The 10,048-nt window shown below is 35.4% G+C and overlaps 1 protein-coding gene across 1 annotated transcript; it reads left to right on the forward strand.

Annotated features, from left to right (window-relative positions):
- The first annotated feature begins 1,061 nt into the window (after nt 1-1,061).
- Nucleotides 1,062-6,863, forward strand: LOC132295524 (probable beta-D-xylosidase 6). The gene is made up of 6 exons (XM_059793819.1): nt 1,062-1,968; nt 3,723-3,889; nt 3,999-4,096; nt 4,176-4,523; nt 4,975-5,394; nt 5,609-6,863. The coding sequence occupies exons 1-6, from the start codon at nt 1,198-1,200 to the stop codon at nt 6,202-6,204; spliced, it is 2,400 nt and encodes a 799-aa protein (XP_059649802.1). The 5' UTR covers nt 1,062-1,197; the 3' UTR covers nt 6,205-6,863.
- The last annotated feature ends 3,185 nt before the right edge of the window (nt 6,864-10,048 follow it).

A 10,048-nucleotide genomic window follows, 5' to 3' on the forward strand; every position in this document is an offset into this window, starting at 1 on the left:
TCCGTATCTGTAGTCAATATCCATAACTAATTGAGAAATTATTGAGTATTCGGGTAGCAATTTTGGAAGAAAATCTCCTCACGTGAACAGTACATTCTGTTTTGTCTAGTTCGGAATGTACTTTACAAAAAATTTAAAATCTTTGCTAAACCTCCTAAACTTTTTTGTAAGCTGCATCCCAAATTAGACGAAACAGATACTATTGTTCCACTGAAAAGGATTTGGGTTCAGCAATTGTTGAATATCCCAACCAATCACAATGCCCCATTTCTTATTATTAAGATAAATGAGGTATCGTGTTTGATCAGGTATTCAATATCTGCTAAAACGGACAACGAGCCTAATTTGCTGGAAGAGATTAGTCCTACTCAAAGGTGCCAATGAATAATTTTTTGAATTGTGATACAGTGATACTGATTGGAATGTAGGATATGTTCGATTACATTCACTTCCATAGCTGAACTTGTTGAAGAGGGTCTTCCTTCTTTTATCTCCAAAGACCCTCTTGAGACATGCCTTTTTGAAATGTATAAAAATTGTGGTGTTGATCTTGAAAGCTCCAAAAATGAAATAAACTCTCTAATGGACTCCTTAGTTAACTTAGAAGGTGAGAAGATGGTGATTTTTGAGGAAGAGAAAAAGGATGAGGGTTGAAGTATGTATAAATGGATGGGTATGCTGTATTATTCAATAGCTTGAACTTTTGGACACATGGAAAAGAACCCACCCGTTACAATTGGTATCAGAGTTAGATCCAGTCCTTAATCCGGTGTTACGCCTAGCACCTGATCCAAAAGGCGCCCAGGTCTATCCCTGGATAGGCAAGATGGTCCAATCGTAACAAAGACGTTGCACGAGTTCGGATGAGAGAGAATGTTACAAGTGAAATTTGTCTCACATTAAATTTGAATGAGGGTTGAAGTGTGTATAAATGAGTAGGTACAATGATATCAAAGTATAAATAAATTACTATCAAGGCTTTTGTGGCTGAGTGATATTTTCTCCCGCTCTAAAGTGTGAGTTTCTTGCTGGAAATATATATATATTATTTATCATTTTCCTTCAATTTTTAAACAAGATACCAAATGCCCAGACATCATCATCTGTACAACAAACAAAAATGTCACCCCTCCACTATTTGAACTACCGGTACTGCAAACAATCCACAACTAACAAAGCATCTTAACAAACCCTCCGATGTCTGGACAACGGAATTGGAGATTCCTCTTCTTCTTCTCCTTCATCATCATCATTCTCAGATCCATTAATTCCTCAATAATTTCTCAACCAATCAAATCACCAAACCCAGATCCCGAATTCCCCTGTAAGCCACCACACCACAACTCCTACCCCTTCTGCAACACCTCCCTCCCCATCAAATCCAGAGCCCAATCTCTCATCTCCCTCCTCACCCTCTCCGAGAAAATCCAACAGCTCTCCAACAATGTCACCACCATCCCTAGACTCGGCATACCTGCCTACGAGTGGTGGTCCGAGGCCCTCCATGGGGTTGCCACCAACGGCCCCGGAATCACCTTCAACGGCCCGATTCCGTCCGCCACTAGCTTCCCCCAAGTCCTCCTCACCGCCTCCTCTTTCAACAGAACCCTCTGGTATTCGGTCGCCGCGGCTATAGCTGTCGAGGCTCGTTCCATGTTCAATGCTGGGCAAGCTGGATTGACATTCTGGGCACCTACAATTAACATTTTTAGGGACCCCAGATGGGGGAGGGGACAGGAGACACCGGGGGAGGACCCGGTGGTGGCGTCGGCCTATGCCGTCGAGTTTGTGAGGGGTTTTCAGGAGGGAGAGGATTGGAGGAGGGTTGGGAATGGTGGTGGTAAGAAGAGGAGGTTCTTGAGAGGTGATGATAATGGGGGATTGATGTTATCTGCTTGTTGTAAGCATTTCACTGCTTATGATTTGGAGAGTTGGGGGCAATTCAGTAGATACAGCTTCAATGCAGTGGTAAGTAAGAGTCTCTGTCTTTCACATTGATTCCATTCTATACTTTGTTCAATTTGTTTATTGCAATTTAAAATCAGAATTTTGGAACTTGCGTTTTTGTTTGATATCTTCATGAAAAATTCACACACACAAACATCACATATGGGAATTAATCTCGACGTAGAGGATTTGATCAATATTTGTACCTTAGTGTTGAGATATGTATATCGATGAGTGGAACAATGTTAGAATATTAAAAAGTGACAGAAATGGAAACTTTTAGTACCAAAAGCATTTGTTTTTTAGGAAAAGAAAAAAAAATTATCACGAGAATTTCACTTTCTTGGGAACGTTATGCAGCATTTAAATTTTTTATTTTATTTTATTTTTTCTTTTTAGCATGGATGGAACATTTACTTATGTCCTTATTTTTTATCTTTCTAAAATATAACGGGTATAATCATAATTTTCCAAAAGAATGTTATAATAGCCCATATTCCTAGGGAAAAAAAAAAAAAATAGGGCTAAGGGCAAAAAAAACCCTGGAATATAGGTTATGTGCATAATACATCCCTCCTTTTTGAAGATGTACATTTCAGTCTATAAAATTCAAAAAAGGTGCAAATAAGCCCCTTTGACCATTTTTTGCCAAAAAGTAAATATGATAATTCGATTTTACCCTTTTTGTTCCTGTTTTGTCCCTACCCCAACCCATTTCCTTATCCCCTCTCTCTCTCTTTCTTTCTTCATAATTACTCCTTTTTTTTCAATGTTTCCTTTGTCTTTCCTCTTTCCGTTTATGCTCCCTTTAAATGCAAGAATTATCATGAACTAATAAGAAAAAATTCAGAAGGAAGGAAAATTAATTTTCTTGGAAAGTTTTTATTTTATTTTAAATTTTTATTTTTATTTTTATTTTTATTATTATTATTTTTTATGGGAAGGAAAGAAAAGTTAAGGGTGTATTATATAGTTTGGGAGTGTTTGGTTTGGGTTTTATTATATTTGGTTTTGGGGTTGTTTGGTTTAGCTCATCTCATTCTTGGACAAAATGAGGTTTATTTTATTCTTATCCCAAACTAACAAAATCCGACACAAATGGGACAAAATGGTCATTTTACACGGCCTGCATTTATACTTATTAATTTATTCTACTGAGGGTATTATCGTCATTTTAAGTATCCATGGGGCTATTTGCGTAAAATCAATAGTATAAGGGTGTTTTACACTACATAGGGACTACTTTGCACTATATGGATAGTAGAGGTTTTTTTTTTGTACTCTAACCAAAAAAATATTTACATTTTCAAAGTACTTCCATTTCTTCTAATAAAAGGAACCAAAAAAAAAATTGATTCGAGCCAAATCCATTTAGACTTGTTATTCCTTAAATAATAATAATAATAATGACAATTTAGGTAAACAACAAAAGTTTCTTGTAACTTCTATGATATCCAAACCATGAAATGGATTTTTCTACAACATTCTTACAAAAATTTCATTTTTAATCAAATACATGCTAGAAAACTTATTTTATTGTGTTTCAATTCACTTTCTAAAACTTTCATTTTTCACTACTTTTTCTACTGGACGATGCTGAAAATTGTGTTATTTGTGAAGAATATACTCAATTGGTATGTTAACAGCCTTAAAAAGTAGCAGTGTCGCATATTTTCTAATGCTATAATATAGTATAGATGCAGATAGTTTTACATGTCTAGGTTGAGTTGAACTAGGCTTCGAGATTTGAAGCTTCATTGGTTCTCAATAATCAGGTCACAGAGCAAGATTTAGAGGATACATATCAGCCACCATTCCAGAGTTGCATTCAACAAGGCAAAGCCAGCTGCTTAATGTGTTCATACAATCAGGTGAATGGGATACCTGCATGTGCAAGAAAGGACCTTTTCCAGAAAGCTCGAGATGAGTGGGGGTTCAAAGGGTGATATATACCATTCTCTCGTTATTTAATGAGATTTAAAGAATCTGTTCTTCAAACAAGATTTGATCGTAAAACTTATATGTGATCCTTCTGAATGGCATAAACACAGATATATCACCTCTGACTGTGATGCTGTGGCCACAATATACGAATATCAGAATTACACAGCAACTCCTGAGGATGCAGTTGCAGATGTTCTTAAAGCAGGTTTTTCTACTCTCATGGTGGCACTTTGTATCTTCCGGTTTACATATTCCAGAATTTATTGTTGAATTTTTGTGTGCAGGGATGGATATTGATTGTGGAACATATATGCTTAGAAACACGCAATCTGCTATCCAACAGGGGAAGGTACAAGAAGAGGACTTAGATAGAGCTCTTTTAAATTTGTTTTCAGTTCAACTTCGTCTTGGGCTTTTTGATGGGGACCCTAGAAAGGGGCAGTTTGGAAAATTGGGACCTAAAGATGTCTGCACTTCAGAGCACGAGACTTTAGCACTTGAAGCAGCGAGGCAGGGCATTGTGCTTTTAAAAAATCATAATAAGTTCCTGCCTTTGAGAAAGAACAGAATTTCTTCATTAGCTGTAATTGGTCCGCTGGCAAACAACACCAATTTGGGTGGTGGCTACACAGGTTTATTTATTTATCTCGGTTTTTTCTTACCTTTGCTTTGTAGGTCCATTTGAACTTTCTTCACTCAGATTACATCAATATGGAAAGTAGCATAGTAAATCTTATTTGGTTCTGATGCTCATTAGCTAATTTTATCAAATATCACTAATAATTCATGAGCTATTTCACTAATATTTGAGAAATCATGATTTGTATTGAGATAATTGATGAAATTCTCAAAATTAAGAATGACAACTTATCGGCTGCTCCTTGCACAACATGCAACTCCCTCCCAAAAAAAATTTGAAATTTTTTCTTCTTCCTGAATTATTCTTATTATAATTGCTGAAATATGTCATTGCCAAGTACTGGAGTTATGAATTTTAGAGTTCAATTGAGTGCCAGATGACAATAGAATCTAAATTGTTGGTACTGCGCTGATGTAGTTGAACGAGTTTTCTTAATCTTGTAGGAGTTCCGTGCAAGCCAAAGAGCATTCTTGATGGAGTGCAAGCATATGTAAAGAAAACAACATATGCAGCTGGTTGTCTTGATGGTGTACCTTGCTACTCCAATGCTGGATTTATGGATGCTCTTTCTGTTGCTAAAGATGCTGAAGTTGTCATTGTAGTGGCTGGTTTGGATTTGTCCCAAGAAACTGAAGACCACGACCGCTTGAGTCTTCTCTTGCCTGGTTATCAGATGGCCCTTGTTACCACTATTGCTGCTGTCAGTAAAAACCCTATAGTTTTAGTTCTTACTGGCGGCGGACCCCTTGACGTGTCTTTCGCTGAGGGAGACCCACGGATTGGGAGCATTCTCTGGGTTGGTTACCCTGGTGAGGCTGGAGGAAAAGCACTTTCAGAAGTGATCTTTGGAGATTATAATCCAGGTTGGTATAAGATCATTTTTTAATTTCTCATTACGGACTAGTTTAGACTCTGCACGAACATGGAATCATTTTTGAAATTATAGTATACTATTTTTTTGACATTTCTGAGGTTTGAAATTCTAGAAATTTTGAGAATAATCGGAATCATATAGAAGATAACCTTAAACACTACTGAGGAAGAATTTGATGTAGCTTTTGGGAAAAAATCAAACAGGTGGAAGACTACCTGTGACTTGGTATCCTGAGTCATTTACTAGTGTGCCAATGAACGACATGAACATGCGTGCTGATCCTTCTCGCGGTTATCCTGGAAGAACTTATCGATTCTACACTGGCAATAGAGTATATGGATTTGGACAGGGCTTATCCTATTCAACTTTAACTCACAAGTTCTTGGCAGCACCAAAGAAACTGAGTTTAGTGAGATCTATCAAGGCTGAAACGAGTAAGCGAATACTACAAGGGGGAGAAGATGGACTTCTTCACATTTACATTGACGATGTGGAAAATTGTGATTCTTTGGGATTCTACGTGCAGATCTCCGTGACAAATGAGGGAGATACGGATGGATCCCATGTTTTGTTGTTGTTCTCTAGAGGACCAAAATCCGTCAAGGGCGCTCCAGAGAAGCAACTAATTGGATTTGATCGTGTTCATATGTCTTCTTACACATCTACTGAAACAAGCATCTTAATCGATCCTTGCAAACATCTCAGCTTTGCAGATGAACATGGGAAAAGATTATTGCCCTTGGGTGATCATACTCTAATGTTGGAAGATATGGAGCATATCATTTCAATTGAATTGTAATGAAGGCCCGCCAATCACTGAACGAATTTGTAAGAGCATTATTTCTACTCATTGAGATACGCATACTATTTGAATGAAAATTTAATACTCTTGGTGCAAAAAAAAGATGGAATGACAAACTTTTCTCTGGTTTATGAAGATCAAGTATTTGTAGAATACGAGTTTCATGTGACAGAACTTCATGCAGCTTTATTAAGGTTGATATGATTAAAACACTGGCTTAAAGCAAGGTGAAGGATCCATTTTGAGAACTTAACAGCAGAAGAAATGGAAATGGTTTATACCTGCATTTTGTTCGCTTTATTTTACGAGAAAGCATTAAGAAAATTAAGCTTCTGGGCATTCTAGTTTCATGATTAATGGGTAGCTCTGGTAGCTTCTTGGACATCAAACACTAGCAGCCGCTGTCTTTCAGAACCTGGAAAGCAGGAAGTACAGGTGAGAAATCAAAGCAACGGTTTCTTCATTTTCTGAATGAATTTCAGGGAAGAAAATAAAAGCTCAATTTTCTTCTAATGATTTTTATTTTTTATTTTTATTTTTTTTTTGTCCAAAATGTGGATTTATATTGAGATGAAGGAAAAGAGAGTAGAAGAATAAAAAGTTAGGGCAACCAGACAATCACTAGTTGACACAAGAAAAAAAAAAAAAAACCAAAAGCTAACACAAAATTGCCACATTTGCTTTTGTGGCATTGCAAGACTGTGTAAAGAAAAAGTAACCCTCTTTTCTACGTGAGATTATTAGATGGTCTTAATCCATTGATACTTGATAGAACAATTTAATTTAAACTTTCCGATTAAGAAAGTAATGCACAAGAATGTATTAATATATTACAAAAAAAAATTCAACAGTCTAAATTGAACACCACTTGTCAAATGAAATTCTCCTTTTCTATAGAATAACAAATAATGGGATTTTGTCTTGGATCAAACTAAACAGGTGGTAAAAGCTACTAAGCTTAAATCACATACCATCTGAAAAGAGCAAGTAGTATGTCTCCATATCTACTTATTATTATGGATATTTTAATAAAATTAAATATATACATATTAAATTATATATTAAGTTATATTATATTATATATTAGGGTTAATTACAATGACACCCCTTGAGGTTTGTCTTAATGACAACCATATATAAATTGGGCTTTTTTTGAACAATAACACCCCCCTAAAGTTTAATAAAGTTAACAAAGGCACCCCAACTATCACCTGCTACTTCTGCCACTTAAAGAATTTGCATTGTTGCCCTTTTGAATTATCAATTAATCAATTTAAATAATAAAATTACCCTTCTTACCTTGTATAAATAAAATAAAATAAAATAATAAAAAACAAACCCAAAAATTTCCCTTCTCCTCAACACCGTCCATTACCACACCACCTCTATCATCTAAATCAATCTCTGTTGCAGTGAATGTCTCACCCACTATCACCACCATTTCGCTATTCAAAATCCAAATCTTCAACATATACTCACATATATTTATATATATATACACACATACCAACAGTTTCAAACACCAGATCTTCAATATATATATATATATATATATATATATATATATATATCTAAGGTCCTAGACTTCGACAGTGGCCGTGACAGAGGAGGAGGTGGCATCAACACCACCACAACCTTCACCCTAAGCACAACGACGCCCAATTTGATGCTTCCAAATTCTCCACCGAATTCAGCGGCTAGATCCGAGGGTTCAACGACACGGATTTTTGGTGGTGGCGGCGACCAGATCTGAGAGTTCAACGACGACAGATTTTTTGGTGGCGGCAGCGGCGGGATCCGTGGGTTCAACGACGACAGCAGGGAGCGTGGGTTGGGTTTGTTCGGATTAGGGTTTGAGAGATTATGGTTATTTGTTGCTCTGTTTTTTTTAGTTGTGGTAGTGGTGGGTTTGTTAGGGTTAAGATTTAAGAGGCCATGTTCTTCGTTGCTTTGTTTTTCTATGGTGGTGGTGGATTGCTCTATTTTTTCTATTGTGGTGATGGGTTTGTTAGGGTTAGGATCTAGGGTTTCTGATGGAGAAGGTGAGAGGTTAGAGGGAGTAGTGATGTATACTGATGACAAACCAAGGACAAAAACGTCATTTGTGAGTTTTGATTATTTTTTAAATTTAAATTAATAAAATATTGAAGGGCAATCTTGACTTTTCACACCTTTTAAGGGCTTGTTTGGATTCAATTTCTGACAAGTGGTGTCATTGTTCGAAAAAAGCTCAACTTGTATATGACTGCCATTATGACAAACCTTAGGTGGTGTTATTGTAATTAACCCTAAATATTATTAAATAATACTTAATATAATAATTTATTATATTTATATTAATGATATAGGAGTAATTATATTCTCTCTATTTATGTTGACATAACCATTATACTCATTTATATTATAAAAGGGTAAGATGTTTATCATTTTTTATAGATCAATGTGTGATATACATATATATACTAGGAAAAGGCACGTGCAATGCACTTGGTGAATTTTTTTTTTTTCCCCTTCATATTATAGAATATATTTTTTAGAGTAACTTATAGTTTTATTTATTTATATTTATTATTATTATTATTATTGTTCTTTCTTAATTTTTATGATTGAAATAATTTAGATTGCTTAAATTCTATGACAAATTATTATATCCATGTTCAATTTCTAATAATTGATATTATTTTAAATTACAAATGTGAGAACCTTGTGCTTATATTCTATTCATTGTAAGTTTATATTTGTTGTAATTGTTGTATTCTTTATATATGTTTTATCTCAATGAATACAATGATGTATTATTCATCTTATTGAAAGAATGGTAAATTCATGTTGATGTATTATTTGTTCTTATACATTAATGTATTATTCATTATTGTGATTCATTGTGTATAATATAAATATATGTGAAATTTTCACAACAGTTATCAGGTCCCTGGTCCAACTTAGAAGAAGTTTTATTATTTCCAAATTGGTTCTGCTGCTGTAAACATGAGATCAGGTTTATGCCAAGATTAGATGAACCTTTAATTGATTGGGAGCAGACTTGTTTCCAATCAATTAAAGAGAGACTTTTTATTACTTGAGCAAAGTCTACTTAATCAGAGCTTTACTTCATTTCTAGGGCATACTTGGCCAAAAAAATGCCTCATCCATTATGCTTGTAATATCCTGCACAATTTTATCTACAGTTCAAAAAATCACATTTGATTGGACAGCCCCATTTTAAAGCAACTTAATTGCCTCCTCAAACTTACAATATCCAAGGACCTCCTCAAACTTGCAATATCCATGGAACTAATTGGTAGAGCGTCCAACTCCCTAAACGGATGTGCTCGTGTTCGGGTCTTCCCACTCCTTAATTTTCTAGGATAAAATAAATATAACTTAGAATTCTAGTCAAAATTAGTCACATTTCTAGCTTGTCCTCACATATATATATATATATCTACACACACACACTATATACTATATACTATATACGATTGATGAACGACTCAGTTACAAAAGTCTCCAAGAATCCATTCAAAGGTTCAAAACGAGACTAGAAGGTCAGGTTCGCTTCGATCTCCCAAATGCTTTTTGGCACAGACGGCAACACATTGTTGAACTACCTTATGAAAAATCTTTCAATGAAAAGGATATCCCTACCAAAGCTCGTGCTATCCAAATGAATCAAGAACTTTTGATTATTGCATGAAGGAGATCCAAGAATTATTAAACAAATCTCTCATCAGAAAAAGCCGTTCTCCGTGGAGCTGTGTTGCATTCAATGTTTAGAAGAATGCTGAAATACCATGAAGGCTCTCATGCGGTCCGAAACAACGGACTTTTCAAAGACCAA

The sequence above is a fragment of the Cornus florida genome, unplaced genomic scaffold, assembly GCF_030987335.1.
Source record: "Cornus florida cultivar Cherokee Brave unplaced genomic scaffold, ASM3098733v1 CherokeeBrave_3.0.0_Hap2_Chr02, whole genome shotgun sequence".
Taxonomy (NCBI): domain Eukaryota; kingdom Viridiplantae; phylum Streptophyta; class Magnoliopsida; order Cornales; family Cornaceae; genus Cornus; species Cornus florida.

Excerpts from the sequence above, each read along its gene's own strand:
- LOC132295524 (XM_059793819.1), top strand. The coding sequence starts at position 1,198 with ATGTCTGGACAACGGAATTGGAGATTCCTCTTCTTCTTCTCCTTCATC. Across the intron at positions 4,097-4,175 it reads TGCAGATGTTCTTAAAGCAG|GGATGGATATTGATTGTGGA; the intron begins GTTTTTCTACTC and ends TTTTGTGTGCAG. Across the intron at positions 5,395-5,608 it reads CTTTGGAGATTATAATCCAG|GTGGAAGACTACCTGTGACT; the intron begins GTTGGTATAAGA and ends AAAATCAAACAG.